The sequence below is a fragment of the Archocentrus centrarchus genome, chromosome 13 (assembly GCF_007364275.1).
Source record: "Archocentrus centrarchus isolate MPI-CPG fArcCen1 chromosome 13, fArcCen1, whole genome shotgun sequence".
Taxonomy (NCBI): domain Eukaryota; kingdom Metazoa; phylum Chordata; class Actinopteri; order Cichliformes; family Cichlidae; genus Archocentrus; species Archocentrus centrarchus.
In genome coordinates, this window is record NC_044358.1 from 26053692 (window position 1) to 26072993 (window position 19302).

Below are 19302 nucleotides of genomic sequence, written 5' to 3' on the forward strand. Positions count from 1 at the left end.
TCTTGATCTCTCTTCCAGTGTTTCTCTCTCCTCCTTGTTCAATCTCGACAGTTTCATAAAAAAAACGATTTTTAGAAACTTCTTTATGAGACAAGTCTCTGTTCTGTTAGAAGACAACTTTATGTTATTCCGCCGAAGAGGGGAAACTAATAGTTCCATGTTTTTTACAGGGCACTATTCCAGTTGTGTCTTGGGTGTTTAATTAAGTGTAGTTTCCCTTTAGTAGTGGAATGTGTGTCTGCTTTTTGTCGGCCCGTTCCTCAGTGCCTTTTACAGTCCACCCACATGGTTTGTCTCAGCGTTTATGATTTTTCTTATACCGGAGTTGTGAGGTTCCTAAATCACTTAAGCACACGGGGCCGAGCAGTCCACATTTAAACAATAAAAGGCTGTTATGCTAAGGGCCCTCAGATCTCCTACCACTTCATAAATACATGCGTATAAAAGGCAGAAAAATACATCTTCCCTGACCAGAGAGAGAGAGGGAGAGTGAGCGTCTGAGAGCACACCTGCTAATTGGAGCCAGCTTGATGTGAAGTACGGCTGTCTGCTCTGTCTTCTCCATAAGTCCCAATTTCTTTTTCATTCTCCGTTGCTTTTTTTTTTTTTTTTTTAAACCGTGGTTGTTCTTGACTCTCCAACTTTTATAATCTTTCATTTTTTTTTTTAATGTTACCTTTTCTTTTCCCTCCTTAGCCTCCTCTTGTCCTTCACCTATTGTCTCCTTGCCAAGCCTGTTCTCCTTCTCTTCCTCATTTGTCCTTCCTCTTTTTCCTCCCTTCGTTTATTCCACCCACTAACCGATGGAGACAATGACATCCAAAACAACTCTCTAACTAGGCGTAACTAATTGTTCCGAGCCGCAATGGATTTGGAAGGAGGGAAAAAGTGGGTTTCAAATGCTTGAGTGGCTGTGAGCGAGTTTGCAAGTTAGCACCTAGTCTGAGTGTGACCTCCACTTGACCTTGTGTCAGAGTGAGTGGCTGGGCCAACCCCAGCTCCAGCTGCTAATGGGTGTCATGTCAAGCTGTGGCTGCAAGGAGGTCAAAGGTTGCGGGTGCACACCAGACGGCCAAGTTTAGGATTGCGATGGAGAGGCTGAGTGACACTGTGCATATGTGCCAATGAAGATGGCGGGTAATCAACACATGCATCCAGCGGCACATGCACATACATGGGCATATACACATGCAAGCCAGCACATGGAAACTGTATCTTGTTGCAGAAAGTCATCTTTTCCCTCATCGTTGGCTGGCCGTTTAGGTTCATATAGATCTGAGGGATCTTTGAAGGCCTTTGAACTCTGCTAAATGACTTGACCTTGTGGCTTGTGGCTGTAACCATGTGTGTGTGTTTGGGTGTGTATGGGAGATAGTGAGTGGGTGGCCTGCATGGGGTCTCATTTCTGTTTCACAACATAGCAGGGCATTGCAGACGTTTGTGTTGACGACTGCCAAATTAAAAGCAAACTGAAGATTATGACAAATCTAAACTTTGCTTTTATGAAGCAGAGCGGAATGAAGAAAAAAACATTTCTGTGAATCTTTCATGCTCCGTCTTTGCTGTGTTAATTGTGCTCACAATCAGCTACTTTGCAGTGATTCCGTGTGTGTGTGTGTATATTTATGTTTCTGTGTGGGTGTGCACAGCGGATGACTGAATCTGTCTGAGTGTGTGCGTGTGTGCGTGTACTGTGAACCAAGGGAGTAGATATTGTGGCTGCTTGGAAGGAGGAAGCAGCTTGGGAAATGATTTCAACAGCTCTCATAATTAGAGGAATATCATAAATTAAACTTGTGTCTGCCGTTGCGTTTGAAGAGCACTCAAAAGTAATAAATTCTGGATGGTTAACATATTTGCATTCCATTCAGCAGGCAGCGTCGGGCAGGAACAGCTGTTTTCCACGTCTTTTGGCAGCAGGAAATGCACATTGCTCACTCAAGGTGCTTTTAGACACATTGAAATTGCATAAAAAAAAAGAAAAGTGACTTTTAACTTGAACATGAAGCTGCTGCTGTGTGCTCTGTCACTGGAAATAACTCGGCGGGGAACAGTGCATTAATGAAGTTCTTCAAATGTGGCTCGTCTTGCTTTCAATAGGCCCATTTCTTTTTCAATCTGTCTATTGCTTAGAAAAGTCAACTGGCAAGCTTTTTTCGACTTTGTGTGTGCGTGTGCATGTGATTGCGGCTGGAGAGTGCTTTAATCGAACGCTGTACCAATAACTTAACAGGTTTAATTGTCCAACATATTCTAGTAAAATGCACTGTCCAGACAATGCCCAAATACTATGTTTTTATTGTAACATTTTGGGTTTCCAAAATTTTCCTTCTGCAGTGATTAAAAATACTTTATGGCAAACGACTTGAAAGCTTCTCTCTTTGCATGCAGTTTAGGTCAGACATGCTTTGGTCATAGGTTTCAGGTCCTGTTTTTTTTTTGTTTTAATTGTTTCAGTGTCATGCTGTCTGAATACATTTTTAAGTTTATGTGCCCTTCTCCTCCTTCATGTGGCTCCCACTTAATAATAAATACTGTAGGCTTTCATTTCTGATATGCCACACACGTATTTTTAAAGTCACATCTGAGTTTGCTCCAGCCCCCCCCCCCCCATGACCCTGAACAGGATAAGAGGAGGAGGAGGATGGGAGGATGGATAGGTGGATGGACATCTGAGTCTGCTGCCCCTGTGGAATGTATTGTTAATGTTTGAATTTCTGCATAAAATGTGACAAACTCATTTAAAAAACAATGATATGGAAGGCTGTAATTGTTAATACATGATAATAATTTTTGTCTTTGGTAAGATGACAAAGTGTTCAAAATTCACTTACTTTTAGCTTTAAATAGAATGTGCTACATACCCCAAAGTCTCAGAAAAATGACACAATCTTTAAATAAGGCTGGCCTGGATGCTAGTTTAGAAGTGTTGCAGGACTTTGTTACCCTATTGGCACATTTGCAGCAGCCTGTGCTGATGGTTAAATGCAAATTAAAAATGATCAGTCACTTTCACGTGCCCTTGTAAAGGCAAGATCTTGGAAGAAAACTGAGATGGTCATTTTTTGTGCTACATGTAGACGTCTATATTTCTTATTGTATTGCTGATCAGATAGGGGGTAACTGTTGCCAGTGTCTTCTGAAATGTGATGTGATGCACTAGGCTAATGGTCAGGTGTGACACTTGTGGCATTACCGAGGGGATGAGCAGTTGTGTTGGTGTTTTCTACCACAGGAAAAACACGGACCTGAACTTTGTTTCGTCTTCCCAGCAGAGGATGGCGGTTGGAAAAAGGAAAAAAAACCAGTGTGAATGTCCATTGCGTCTGCTCAAACAGGCACCAGATAAGGTTAAAGGAACAGTGTGGCTGATTGGTCTTTTTCTGTGTTTGTGTGTGGGTTCACATGCTGCCCGTGCCTACACTGTGAACCGTGAATAATGATTTGACTTGGGTCAGATTCCATTGGAGACGTTCACCTGTATCTGACACTAGTGGTATCGCGTAGCTGCCATTAATGTCCAATTTTCAATGAAAACAGAAATAGAATACAGATAAAGGTAAAACACCATCCAGCTTCACACCCGTCCACATAATTACCCCAATGGGCTGTGGTGAGGGATCATATCCTGGCGCACGCTGGGGGGTCAGTGGCGATAAGCTTCTGCCCAGCTCCCAACATGGAGCATAATTACTCTATTGATAATTCACCGGGAAAATGGTCCCAGCCAATTGCAGAGCTTCGATTTAATGGATTGGACGATGAAACGAGGAAGGAATGGAGGAAGGAGGCTGTGAGGGGGGAGTGTGCGCGCATGTATGTGTGTGGAGGGAGGCGGTCTGCACATGGGGGCAACCAGCGAGGGCCTTTTATTAGAAATGAAAATATGTTTAGGTCATAGGGGGACCCATTTTCCCTGGAGATAATAAGGCCAATAAAATGTAAAGCAGGGGAAGGGCTTGGAATGGGGTCCAACTGTGGCTGTTTATCTGTGTGTGTCCTGCATTAGCCCATTTATCCCCAGCCTTAAATTAGCTAATCATTCTCCAAGGGGAAGGACTTGGTCAGGAAATTGACATTTAGCAGCATAGGCTCACTCTATTAACTACAGTAAATTTAATTTGCTGCACACCCCAGAAGTGGACTGTTTTCTTTGCCATCAGAGGGAGAAAGGGAACGGGAGACAGAGAAAGAGGGAGAGAGGGAAGTTCTATTTATTGGATCTGCTGCTTCTGACCACAACTTGCTTGGCTGTAAATATAGGACTAGGACTTGGAACACTGCAACTCTTTTGTATTTTTCCTCATGTACTGCTGATTAAAAACATACAGACATATTGTCAACTCATATATTCACTCATTCCAAGGTCAGTTAGGGCCACTGATGGATTATCTCACTTGGAGACTCTATACCTCCCAAAACTGCAAGGTTTTTCTTTCTTTTGTTTTTGTTTTTTTTTGTTTTTTTCCCTCTAGAAGTGATTCCCTGTCTGGCTGAATTATAGTTCCAGTAAAGACTGTATTTAACACACTAATCAAATGTCCTGTGACTAAAGACTGCTTTCACTTTTACCTCTGAATCAGACATATAACTGTTATTGTTGATAATCACCCTAAATTACTGCTTTCGTTTTTGTTCTGCAAAAAAAATTATAAAGCAAAGGGGTTATTGTAGCTTTTCAGATAACTGTAGTATTAAAATAGTATTGGTAGTCTGTTAATTGATAAGTTGATCAACATGAAATTAGCTGGTTGGTTTTGGGTGCCTTTAATGCAACAGTTTATGTTAATGTGATTCTGGAATAAAATACATTTGAAGATTTCACCTCAGAGTTGTGGGGAAACTGGAACGGACAGTTTTTTTTCATTGTTCTCTACAATTTTGTCATAAGAAAATACCAGCAGAATAATCAGTATATCAGTTGTTGCCCCAATTGCAGTGTTTCATTGGATATATGATAAGCATGGAGTTCATTTTACTAGGTTGTAACTGATTTATGTACAGGTGCTGGTCATAAACTTAGAATATCAAGAAAAAGTTTTATTTCAGTAATTTCATTCAAAAAGTGAAACTTGTATATTCATTCATTACACACAGACTGATATATTTCAAATGTTTGTTCCTTTTAATTTTGATGATTATAACTGACAACTAATGAAAACCCCAAATTCAGTATCTCAGAAAATTAGAATATTACTTAAGACCAATACAAGAAAAGGATTTTTAGAAATGTTGGCCAACTGAAAAGTATGAACATGAAAAGTATGAGCATGTACAGCACTCAATACTTAGTTGGGGCTCCTTTTGCCTGGATTACTGCAGCAATGCGGCATGGCATGGAGTCGATCAGTCTGTGGCACTGCTCAGGTGTTATGAGAGCCCAGGTTGCTCTGATAGTGGCCTTCAGCTCTTCTGAATTGTTGGGTCTGGTGTATAGCATCTTCCTCTTCACAATAGCCCATAGATTTTCTATGGGGTTAAGGTCAGGTGAGTTTGCTGGCCAATTAAGAGCAGGGATACCATGGTCCTTAAAGCAGGTACTGGTAGCTTTGGCACTGTGTGCAGGTGCCAAGTCCTGTTGGAAAATGAAATCTGCATCTCCATAAAGTTGGTCAGCAGCAGGAAGCATGAAGTGCTCTAAAACTTCCTGGTAGATGGCTATGTTGACCTTGGACCTCAGAAAACACAGTGGACCAACACCAGCAGATGACATGGCACCCCAAACCATCACTGACTGTGGAAACTTTACACTGGACCTCAAGCAACGTGGATTCTGTGCCTCTCCTCTCTTCCTCCAGACTCTGGGACCTTGATTTCCAAAGGAAATGCAAAGTTTACTTTGATCAGAGAACATAACTTTGGAGCAGTCAGCAGCAGTCCAGTCCTTTTTGTCTTTAGTCCAGGCGAGATGCTTCTGACGCCGTCTCTTGTTCAAGAGTGGCTCGACACAAGGACTGCGACAGCTGAAACCCATGTCTGCATACGTCTGTGCATGGTGGTTCTTGAAGCACTGACTCCAGCTGCAGTCCACTCTTTGTGAATCTCCCCCACATTTTTGAATGGGTTTGTTCCACAATCCTCTCCAGGGTGCAATTATCCCTATTGCTTGTACAGTTTTTTCTACCACATCTTTTCCTTCCCTTCGCCTCTCTATTAATGTGCTTGGACACAGAGCTCTGTGAACAGCAGCCTCTTTAGCAATGACCTTTTGTGTCTTGCTCTCCTTGTGCAAGGTGTCAAAGGTCGTCAGCAGTCTTCCCCATGATTGTGTATCCTACAGAACTAGATTGAGAGACCATTTAAAGGTGTTTTCAGGTGTTTTGAGTTAATTAACTGATTAGAGTGTGGCACCAGGTGTCTTCAGTATTGAACCTTTTCACAATATTCTAATTTTCTGAGATACTGAATTTGGGGTTTTCATTAGTTGTCAGTTATGATCATCAAAATTAAAAGCAACAAACATTTGAAATATATCAGTCTGTGTGTAATGAATGAATATAATATACAAGTTTCACTTTTTGAATGGAATTACTGAAATAAATCAACTTTTTTATGATATTCTAATTTTATGACCAGCACCTGTATGTGTACACTAATTGCTTCAAAGATATTGGAAAGTGCTTGATTTTTTTTTTTTTGCTTCTGAGACATTTTTCCTTTCACTTAATGTTTTTTTGTTTTGTTTTGTTTTTTTTGTTTTTGTTTTTTAGATTTCACTTCACCATCTCAAAAAAAAAGAAAAAAGAAAAGAACTTCAAATACGGATTTTTTTTTTTTTTTTTTTTCTTGCTATGGAGACTTAGAGTGCAGAAACAGAGCAGCGACTCTCCGATGATCAGGATTGCCCCGGCCTAATTGATTGCAACAGTTGTCAGAGTGTTGTCTGTTAGGATGGTGACAGGCGTCTGAAGAAAATGATTAGTTTTCTGTCGGCAGAGAGACAGCTCTGGATGTCCCAAACTGCAAACTAATAAAGGGGGGAAAGCAATAAAGCTCGTGGACAGCAGGTTTGACTGTTTTTATAGACAAATCAATAAAATGATAGATGATGGAAAATAACGGCATCTCAGCTGCCGATTTCTACTGGGGTTTCAAATCATGAGCTTTCCCCCCTCGCGCACACACACACAAACACTTGCAGCACGTTTCTGCATTGATAGGAACGTGCAATGACACATCAATAAGTTTATATTTCAGTATTACATGTCTTTACGTATGTAGCTCATTGAGATATAAATTGAACTTTGAATTTTCCCTTTTCTGTGTTCAAAATGTATGTTTGTGTGTCATGGCTAACAAAGTAAATCTCGCACTGCAAATCTCTTTGAGACCAGAGGGCCAGTGTCAGGATCAATACTGATGATAGGTCTTCCTCTGAGCCAGCCTCTAATTGGCTCAATTTCTAAAGTGTCGGTGTGGTTTTCTGTGTGTGTGTGTTTATGGTGTGTGGGGTTGTATATAACTATTATTACGCTGGCCCAGTGAAGGATGAATTTATCAACTCCTGTGAAATTTGATCTTGGAGAGTTTCATTTTGTGTTTTAGCAGATGCAAGCCTCAAAGTGTTGCTATGCAGGATTTCCACTAGTGTTTGAAAGCCTGGCAGCTCGAGTGGCCTAAATTGATCCTTTGTCGGGCATAAGCGCTGGGGTTTTTGTTTTTTTTATATATGTATAGAAAAACTCAACAATGAACTTAGCTGGTATACTTAAGCTGGACTTGAAATGGACTTGCCCCACCTTACCTCTCTGAGGTGCTACAGTCATATACTCCCACACGGTCTCCCAGGTCAGCAGACAAGCTGCTCCTGACTGACAGTGCCTAAAACTAGGCTTAAGGTCAGCTTTCGCTGTTGCAGCACTAAATCTGTGGAATGATCTGCCACTGCATGTTAGACAGGCCTCATGACTCACTCATTTTAAATCACTTTTAAAATCTTGCCTTTTCCCTTTGGCTTTTAACACCAAGTAAAACGCCGAGTCTGTGAGCTGTGTTTAAATGTTTTGTGTATTTTTATTTATATATATATATATATATATATATATATATATATATATATATATATATATATATATATATATATATATATATATATATAATATAATATATAATATAGTCATGCTGTATAGCACTTTAGCCCCTTTATAAATAAAGTGTTATTGGATTGGATTGGAAGCTGCGTTGCACATACAGTATAGAAACAGCTTGAAAATCCAAAGTTTGAAAAAGGGAATGACTTAAAATCATTTTAAATGTGAACTAATATCCATCCACTTGTGTCCACTGCTGTATGTGAACAAAGTGAACTGTGAATCGGTTCTCTGTCGCTGGTATAGTCTAGAAGTAGGAAAGGAATCCTCCAGCCTCCGACATTATATTGCAACATTACGGTCAGAGCTGTGGCCTTACCAGATTTTTGGACAGGGATCTCGTTATGCCGTAGTGTGAAGTCACCATCTCCTAAAGTTTGGACTGTGTTGTGTTTCATTTCCCTTAGTTGTTATCGCTTTGCTTTGGATTCCAGTTCTGAAAATTTCTGTCTTACTTTGTAAGGTCTTTACCTTACAAAATAAAGCACCTTGAGGTGATTCCTGTTATGATTTGGTGCTATATAAATAAAACTGAATTGTATTTCACGTACTGTTCCTATTTCTGTTTCCCATCACCCCTGCCACACTTTTGTGGTGTGAAACAATTTCAGCCACATTTGATTAGACATTTAGTGATTAAAAGGTATTCTGGGAAATATAGACATTTACATGGCAGAAAGTGAGTAGATAAAATAAAACGGTGCTTTTCTTGTCTTATTCACTGTGCCAAAAATGAGAACAAGAATATCAAGTGGTTTATCTGCTTTAATTTTACCTCTCATCTCTTTTAGGTCTCATTCTCGCCACCAGCGTTCTCGCAGTAAGAGCGGCAGTCACAGCCGTCGAGGTAGCCACAGTCGCAAACGGAGCCGCAGCAGAGAGCGCGACCGGAGCCGGCGCAAGGGCCGTGACCGGGACAGGGAAAAAGACAAGGAGAGAGGACGAGACAGAGACAAGGACAGAGAGAAGGACAAGAGTAAAGATAAGGCAGAGAAAAAGGGGTAGGTGGAATATTATCCTTTTATTTGTGAGATGACAGCACGCAGAGACACAAAGATACCCAAAAAAGTCTTAGTACCGTCGACTCCACGGCACCACAGGAGAGCAGAATATGTTGATTGGTGTAATACAGACGTAAATGTGGAGCTCGGTCTCAGCTGCTCCAGCCGTCCATCCATCACTCGATCCTTCCATCCATCAATCCAGCATTCCTTTTCTTTCTTCATTTCTCTTTGCCATCAAGTACTGGGCAGCACGGGCCTGTGTAATGTGATATAGTTCCCTCTTGAAAGAGAAAATCTCACGATGATATAAAAATAGATGGTAGTTAGGAATGTGGCACAGGTTCAGTTTTTACTGAATGTTTTGGTCACCAGATGATTTCTGATGTCTTTAACTGCACTTTTCACCCTCTGGACCCTGCAGCAATAAGTCTAGAAACATAACAAGATTATATACACCTCCAAATGTCTTTGTTGCCTATGCCAGGAAAAAAACAATAACCAAGAGTGCCTTATTAAAGTTAGAAAAGTTGGCAAAGGACATCTTTACTTGCAAGTTTATGTCTTCTAAAGACTGTAATACAGACGAGGAACAGGTTCAGTGTATTAACAAGTGTACACTCCACTACAGGTATAACCACCTTAGAGGCCTCTCTTTGCGTCTGCCGGTATAGCACTCTCAATCCCTCCTCCAATGTTGCATTCTCTAATGTGATTGGAGGCCACTGTAATACGACTGGTACTCGGTTGTTGCCTGTCACATTGAATGGCACAGATGTGTGCATTAAGCTGTGGATCCCAAGAGTGATACAGAGCAGCTGTTGTGCTACACAACAGTTTACAAGACTTTAGTCCCCCATGTTACTTTCATGGAAACTCATGGATAGGCTGAATTTATTTCACCGTAGAAAAAAAGACCTGTCGATTAAGTGATTAGTTCATTAACTGAAAATTAAGTGGCAAATGTGGTATTAATGCTGGTTGTAGACAGGCGGGCATCATCTTCAGCTCCAGGAAATTGTCATCGGCACTTTTCAATTTTGGATAAATGATTAGTTGAAGAATTCATTGTCAGATTAACTGAAAAAGCTCTGGTTTTAAGGAATGCTTATATTATGTTTAAACTTTGCGCATAAAGTTTTCTGGGAGAAAACATTTTGAGGGAGTATTTTCTAGGCTTTTAATTTTTTTTCTTTCTTACAGAACATGCAGTAATAGCCGTACGACAGCTTATGATTTTATAACTGTTTGATCTGACTAAAATCTCCATTCCTCAGATGTATTCTTGATGCAACTGTGCAGTCAGATGAGGAAACTTATAGCAGTGGCTGTAAGAAACCAAAAAATGCAGTATAGTATATCTAAGAACTTTTTGTTTTGTTAACACACTCAAACAACTTTGTCTGTGCACTGTCTCATTAAGTGAAGTATATGCTAATAACAGAAGAAAATCTTATCTTTGTGAACATGAATTTTATGTATGTAGGAAGTATTGTATATAGATGAGATTGAGGGAAACATAAGCATGATCAGGAATATTGTTAAACATTTCTGGATTATTCAGGATGTGGTTTCTTGTTTATTTAGAATTAAAGATGGGACTTATTTGTTGATAATAACACATTTCATCACTCTCTGATTGGTCATCAGTGAAAAGCTTGGACCTCAAGATTTCTCTGTGTGGCCAGAGCCTGGATATTTGCTTTTAAAGCAAAAGTGTTCCATTTATTTGACGCCATTACATATTGCCTTTCTTAGATCAGTATCAGGAAAACAAATAAAGCTAACAGTGAAATGTAAGGCCAGCAGACTATATCCATTTTCTTATTAAGACTTCAATATCCTTTAGCATTGATAGGAATCTCTTCTTTTATCTCTGACCCTGCTTTAGCTTGTCTGTGTGCATATTTGTGTAAGTTTGTTGGGGTGAGTGTGTGTGTGTGTGCGCGCGCGTGCATTTCCACCTGTGGCAGTGCTGATTTATTTCACACTGCCTAAACCTGTGGAGGTTTGAAGATTGAATAATTTCGACATATGGCGCTGACCCAATAAATGATGTGGCGTATCGAGTCAGTAGCCACTTTAATAGGTACAACTGTGAAATCTGTTGCAATGCGATGCAACAGCTCTTTGCTAAAATGTCTACGTTTTACATGTGTACAGTGTTTAAAGATGATCTTTTCTTTTAGTTATATCAGGGAATTAATATGGTTCCTCATTCTTTGAAAGGTAAAATATAAATAACTTGTCTTTTCAAGTTATAATTATTGGAGATGCTTTAATGATATTAGGTAGTTATTAAAGACATTATTCTCTAAATAATGTGATGTATATTACTTTAAAATAGACAATTGCACTTGATGGCTTTCACTTTAAATTAATAGTTTTTGAGATGAAAATAAATCTATGAAAAAGGTCATTTTTCAGCTTAATTTTGACTTTTTTAACAGTCAGCGCAACAACAGGTTGGATAGCTGTCAGTATGGCTGCCATTTCTACTTGTACATCTTGATGGGATATTATTATGGTCCAAAACCTGCTTGATGCAGATGTTCTTGTTATTCGCCAGATGTTCTCACAGGAGTTTAGGTGCCTAATGTGTCCTCTTTTAGCAGAAGAAAGGCAGAAGCAATGAGATGTTTTAGGAATATGTAAAACATTTTTTCCCCTTTTTACTGTATATCCTGTGACAAGCCTCTTCCTCTTCTTTTTCCATTTTCATTCTTGTTCTGTTCTTTATGGCAGTGGGGGTAGGGTCTGTGTAAGCCCCTGATCCTCACCACTTGAACACAAACACCTGCACACTCGCACACACTGTTATGCTCCGACCTCATTTACATCCACGTTTTCTTGCTGGGTGATAGGAGAGGAGTACAGCGGTGCTATGCTGATGGTGGGGCGGGGTGGAGAAGAGACTCAGGAGCTTTATAGTGTCTGTCAGGATGAAAGAGGGGCCCCTCAGAGCGGCACCCTGACACCGACTCTGTGTGCGCGCACATGTGTTTGGTGTTGTTGTCATTAAACATTTAAGACTCCTCTAGTATGACAGCAGGCAACTTGGTGCTCCAGCGGCATGTTTTCATGCAAAATTTATTGAAAAAGACGAGCTGTTGTTAAGAGATCTTGTTGCTTTTCACCAGTGGCAAAGGGTAAGTGGGTGATTGTAGGGTTGTGTGTGTACTTGTATGCATGTGTGTGTGTGTTTACACAGGCTTGTGTGCAAGGTTAGTAGGTCAACTTTGCTCTGAATAAGCATCTGGGTTTGTACTTACAGAGACAGCGTTAGTTTCCTTTTAATTTAACCACCACTAACGCTGTTTGCCTTTTTCTTTTCATTGACAGTTTTCTCAACAGTAGGGCATGCTTGTGTGCTGTGTATCGTTGTTACTCAGTATTAAGCTAAATGTACCAGTAGTTTTAAATATATTTTATGTTTGACATAACCTCATCGCCCAATCACGTGTGCCTCAGGTACCCTTTGATGAACATGTCTCTTCATGAGCTATAATGACAGTGATTGAGAAAACTTGCTTTTAATGGATAAAAACCTGAAATGATTTAACAAATTTCATAAAGACATTATGAACCGTTTATTCTCTAAATTATATTTCAACAAGCTATGAGGTTTTTTTTTTTTCCTTTTTTAAACTTACCTGACTTAATAAATTTTCCACAACTAATGAAATATGCCAGGGGTGAAGTTCAAGGAGAACAGATTAGATGAGCAAAACCTGGACTGCATTTGCGGTCCTCGAAACAGCTGTTAGTGTATCGCCTAAATGAACACAAATACTAAATGCTCAAACCTGTGCACAGGTCCACTTGACTGTGCAAAAATCTTGAGCCACCCCTCATTCTTTTCTTTCAGGAAAATGGGGAGTATGTTCGGAGATCTATCAAAATGTGCAGACATACATGAAAATACAGGCTATAAGGCAAAAATATAAACAAATTAGTTTTGCAGCATACCAGATACATTCTGATAATTGCTTGTGCCCAGGTCCAGCTTCATTTTATTACTGTTATTTGTCAGTTTTTTCCTATTCCCTGAAACAGAGTAGAAGAGGTAAACAGTGTGTCGTGTTAACAACTGCTCATCTGCCCCCAGGCAGATAACTGACAGAAGTTTAATTTGAATGTAACAGCGTCTTTCACCTGATGTTCCGACCCAATTCTCACCTGTGATTAATGAGCAGAAACTGAGAATCTTGCAGTAACAGATGGCTGTTTCTTCACAGAAAGTGACAGGGTTTTAAGCTTTTTAGTTATTTATTTTTTTCCTTAAATTACAACCAAATTGCATAGTTGGAAATAAGTCCTTTAAGGGGTTTGGCATCATTAAGTGCTGTAGTGGTTCAGGCTTTGATCAGGCTTGAAGGAATTTTGTTAGGTCATGGATGGAGAACAGTCAGGTTGCAGTTTTTCTGCATTTCAACATATTGTTAATGCATGCATACACCATACGCACAGGTGTGCATACTCTTACTCATTTCCCTTTTTCTTTCTGTGTCGCTCAACTTTCTCTAACGCAACACCTTCCTCAAAGATTTTCTCCATCTTTCGGAGGAGTCTTCACCCTTTGCTTTGGGTGGTGCTGACCTTTTTTCTCTGTAGCGGATCATAGAGGTACTGGAAGAACGTGGGCTGGCTGCCTTGCTTCACATGCTCAGTCTGAGAGGTCTGTCCAATTAGGCTGAACTCCTTGTCCATGCCGGGTCACGGGAACACGTTGGTTCATCTTACTCAATTTAATGTAATTTGAGTAAGAAATGGGCACAGGCTGGGTAACTGAGGCACAGAGAGCAGCACGGAGACCTCGTGGCTGCAGAGAGCCATCTTTTCCCTATGCATGTAAATGGAGTTCGTATAATGAGCTTAGGGTTAAAGAAATGAAAAGGCAGCCTATATTTCATTATAGCCCTTTTTTTTATTTCCTTGTCTATGAGAGAATCATTTAGGAGTTTTTTTTTTTTTTTCTGCTTGAGAGGAACAGCAATTCAACAACATTGATGATTTGGATAAAACAGGACAACTTAGTTCATCTTGGTGGAGCTTTTGTAAATAAACCTTTTAATATAAAGCACATTTTCCTGCCAAATTTATAGAAGAAACCATGCTCACCAACCCACCCATTCCCGTTTCTTTCTGTGAATGTGATTGTTTAGTAATTCCTCTCATTAGTCTGTTTTCCCTGCTGACAAACTAAACAGAACCCAACCTCACCGCAGGGGTCCCAGCAGGACCTGCAGGCCTCAGTTTGGCTAGCTTTGCTCCATTGCTCAGCCTTAACCTCTGGAAGCCTGGATGCTGTGAGGCAGAGAGAAAATAAAACAAGACCCTAGACAGTAGCACACACACATTTTCACTTACTACTGTTGATTTTTCTCTCCCTTCTTGCCTTACTCTGAGGAAATGATTGTCTGCTTCTTTGCTTCTGTTGAACATCTATCAGCTCATTAGTGTTGGTAATACACAGAGAAAGTAAGTGTGTTTGTGTGTGTGTTTGTGGGTGTGTAGCCCCTGCCTGCGGCATCCTCTCAGCCTGGTGGGAATGTGTGTATGGGTGGTGTGCATGGGACCACTAGCTGCTGCTTCTCTGTGTGTGTTGTATGTGTGTTTGACTGCACTCTTGCAGGACTCTAGGCTGTGTCTGGCTCTGGGAGCGGGTCTGGGGAGGTAAGAGAGACTTCAAACACCGTCCTCGGAAGGTTAGGATACACTCACATTGACTTAAATCAATGAGCTGTAAGTGTGTGTTTTATTTGTGTGTGCATCAAGGGGGGTAGCCTAGTGGCCAGGAGCAAGATGAGACGCTGGTGAAGCTGAAGAGGAGTAGGTGTGCGTGTGTGTACTTTGGGTGGGGGCTGGGTGGCTGAAATAGGAGTGATGCCTACATGCAAAGAGTGGACAGCGAGCATGTACACACAGACACACACTCAGTAGATGGTCCCAGTAGATGAATGCACACACAGTTTGGTGCAGCTGTAGCAGTTCTTGGCCTATGGCTGCATGTAGTCATTAACTGTTTTTTCTTTTTCTTTTTTTTTAACATGAGCATAGATTGGATACAAAACAACCTGGCCATTAAAAATAGACTAACTCTACATCTAGATCACTACATGGCTGTCAAATTCCTTGTTAGACCAACACAATGAAGCAAGATGAACTCTGAAAGCAGGTCACCTGAATAGACTCTGTGCCCCATCTCCCAAACTCAGTTTAAGGCAAAAAAAAAAAAAAGGTGGAAAAAAAAAATGCAACTTTATCAAAAAGTTATCATCATAGGATTCCTCCAAGAAGAACTGTGCAACTTGTGGCGCCAGAAATTTTCTTTAGTCCTTGCCAGTCTGGGGCTATTAATGGTTCTTAAGTGCCACGTATGATGCAAAGAGGAGACAAAGACAGTGCATTCAGTCTGTGGGTGTGACCCATTTCTGAAATTTATGTCACTTGGACTGTTTGTGCAAACGTGAAACACATAATTAGTGCTTGTTGGGGATGGTTGGACGGTGTGGGAAAATATCTTTGGTTCTGGTTGTCTGCTTTAAAAAAAAATGTGTAGAAAAAGGTCAGCTTTCACTCATTTACATTTCTTTGCCTGTGTCAGTATTTTTACTGAAATAGTGGATGGGTATGGGTAAAGTCCGATTAAAACTGAAATTGAAACTTTGTCTCAGCTTTGGGAGATTAAACAGCAGTCCCAGGCCATGAGAGATTATCCTTATTAATTAGCCTTATTTCAAGATACTGCCAAAGCCAGGTGGTGCAGACTTTTTACAGAAACAGATTGAAAGATATCACTCTAAGTGAAAGCAAAACCAAAAGTCATCAATGGTGATAATTGTTACAATAATATATGCTATGATTTTTAGACTGTTATTAACTATTAATATTACTGAAATGCATCACAGGGTTTTCTATACACGTTTGGCTGAGAATGACCGCTCTTCCTATGTAAACTGGTGTGTGTGTGTGTGTGTGTGTGTGTGTGTGTGTGTGTGTGTGTGTGTGTGTGTGTGTGTGTGTGTGTGCGTGTGCGTGTGCGTGTGTATAGACAGAGCGTGAGAGGGAGAAATCGGGCCACTTTTTATCACAGGAGAGGCACCCTGAGTGAGCGATAGAGAGCTGTGACAATCCACTTACTGCGCTCTGTAATCTGTTTAACCATTTAGTGAGTTGTTAAGGGAGTATGCAAACACTCTTATAAAAAAAAAAAGAAAAAAGAAAAAGAAAAACTGCACACTAAACACCCTGCAAGCTATAGCAGTGCACAGGACGACTTGGTAGCAATTCAGTGCAGTTACACATCTAGGGAAGTGTGTGTGTGTATTCATTTGTTTGTGAGTGTATTGATGTGTTTGAGACCTACTGTAGGCACGGAGAGAAGCCAGGCCTGGAGCGTGATGACAGAGACCAGACCTGGCCAAATAGAAGATCCCCCAATCCAATTACCCTGTTCCTCTCTTTTATTTTCTCCTCTTCTCTCTTTGCCGCTCCTCTCCTCTCCTCATTTTATGGCCTTTTCTTAGCAGGAGCTAGTGATGGCAGTCCTGGCTGCTGTTTAAGTGGCTGGCTGCTCTGCTTTATGGATCAGGAGAGGATGCAGGCAGGATTATAAGCAGCAGGTTATGAGCAGCAAACATGTCAGGCCAGCCCCGATTTAGGAGGGTTATGTTGTGCTTGTCGACAAAATGTGTTTTTCTGCCCTCAGTATTTTCCTCGCTCTCCCTGTCTGGAAAAGCTGTGTAGTTTGGTTTGGAGGAGTGATGTTGAGGAGTGGTGTTGAAGGCAAGGATGGGAGCTAAACGAGAAGACTGTTATGCAGAATGATGTGTAAAAGAGACATACTGTTAATGTTTAATTTTCTCCAGGCTCCAGTGCTTATTCATCTGCACCAGAGGCAAGGAAAGGTGTTGACTGAAGTCTTTATGAGGAAGGCCGAGAGTGAGAAAACCTTATAGAAAGAGATGTTCTTTTTAGTTGAACTGACAAAATAACATGAAAAAGAGGAAGAGATGAGATGGTTTTCAGATAGCTGAGGAGTACCTTTCACCATGCATTTGACCTCTGCTGGTCCTAGACAGAAATACGGCTCTGCAGGTCTTCCCTAATGGCATTGATCATTGCAAGAATACCTCCTTCAGACTGGGTAAAGAGCTTTCCAGGCATACAGTTAAGTACCATGACTCAGTTGTGGAAGTAAGGAAGTAAATATTGCCTGAGAGCGGTGTATAACAATCATCCTCAGTGGAGTTTTGAAATCGACAGCCATTTTTGGAGTGTTTTCTTTCACACAAAAATGAGCTGAAACAAAAGAGTTGTGAACGTAGTCACCAATCACGCAAATGGGCATGCGCTCATTTGTGTCACTGATAAAGTTGGCAGCCTCGCACAGCTTATATTGAACATTTAGTGGCCGCAAGAAATTTATGAAGCCTCCCTCTTCTTCTTCCTCCTTCCCTCCTACCCATTTAGTCTGCCTCTTTTTCAGCAGAAGTTTAGATCTCTGGGCCGATGTTTAATTCATTTGTACTAATGTCTCGCTCACTCTTGCTCTCCTTCATCCTCGTGTGCTCTGTCTTGCTCTCTCGCCAGCGTAGTCCCTGTGGTTCTCTAATAGAGTTATTCCACCTTGCATCTCACTCATTCTCCCTAGCACACACACACACACACACACACACGTGCTGCTCACTTTTCTCCCTCTGTCCACTTTTTTGCCATAGGGTATGTGCAATCTTAATTTTTGTATGATATATCGGCTCTTCTTGGGGTTTAGATGCACGAGTAATAATGTGGAATTAATACCAGGCTACTATGAGTTACTAGTCTTTTCTCAGATCATACTGTATGTCTCTCATTGCTTATTTTCTTACTGTAACTCAAAGTCTTCTCTTCTTTTTCTCCCTTTTTTTTATGTATGTCAGACTCTCTGTTTCTGCTTCTTTCTATGCCCAGTTCTGACGACACGGAAAGTCTGTACAGTGTGTATAAAAATCGCGGGCACTGCTGTCTAATCAACAGAGTGAAATAATTCACTTCTTTTTTTTTTTTCTCCACGTACACACTCACTGATGGAGGCCAACTGAAATCTGTCAGTGCTGAGCTGTATGTGGAAAATGTTTTTAGGGGAAAATGGTGGAGTATTTCAGAAAATGAAACCGAGTAGCAAATCATCTCGTTAAATTTTCAAACACATATTAATCAGAATGAAAAATGCCACTGGAGCCAGTGTTATGGCACGCACATTTTGGCAGGTATACATATGCCATAATTACTGTATATTGAGTGTGCATTAGAGAGGAGAAGTTTATTTGTGGTCATACTGAATGTTGAAATCTCTAATGTATAGAAAGTATATTACAGCACACTGAGCAAGATGCTGAGGTACTTGTGGCTTACTTTCAGAAAAGTGAACATTTTTCTACACAACTTTGTGAGTTTTGTTAAAAAGATAAAGTTCTTAAGCATTTAACACAAAAAGATATGCAAATTATCCTTATAATATGAACACAAATTGGTAATATTTCTATTTTAATCAGCACTTTTTAAAAATTAAACAAATTATGCAAATAAGCTAGAGATGTGATGAGACATTCAGTGACTCATTGCAGTGCTTCTGGCACATTTTGGTCACTAGCAATAAAGTGTTTAGAGTAGAATGGAGTAGATTCCGCTCTTAAGAGTAAGGTTAAACACTGTCTTTGCCATTTTTGTGTGCGTGTTAGCCTTTGCTCTGTTCGTTTGTCTTCTTGCATTAGTTGAAGACTTGGGTTAACTTTTCTTTTTTTTACCACTTTTCCTTGAAGTCTACAGAAAAACATACACACACTCGTGCATGCACGTACACACAAGCGCTCCTGACATTTCTCCCTGTAGGCTAAACTGCAGAGTGCTTGGGGCCATGTTGTTTTGTCTTCTGACAGACAGACAGAACGAGAGGGGGGGAAAAAAAAAAAAGACAGTTACCCTGGCTGGTGCTTACGCCAGTTTGACACCACAGACACGGAAGGGGGGGAATGAGTGCATGAAGAGAAGTAAAAAAGGCACAGTAGAAAACGGTGTGTAGATGATATGAATAACAATGTACGCGGTGTGTCTCCCTGGACCCTGATAACCTGCAGACCAGAGCCCGGTGCCTGTGACAGGCTGGCCTTTGTGGCCACTTTATCCCGCCTGTACACTTGTAAGGTAGAGCCGGGATAATCACACCT

General features: G+C 40.6%; 1 protein-coding gene across 1 annotated transcript in view; it reads left to right on the top strand.

The window, feature by feature from the left end:
• The window catches only part of rsrc1 (arginine/serine-rich coiled-coil 1), a 124629-nt gene that overhangs the window by 16103 nt on the left and 89224 nt on the right, over nt 1-19302 (top strand). The window contains exon 4 of the mRNA XM_030743535.1: nt 8882-9091. Within this exon, the coding sequence (XP_030599395.1) occupies nt 8882-9091 (210 nt within the window). The remainder of the gene's footprint in view (nt 1-8881; nt 9092-19302) is intronic.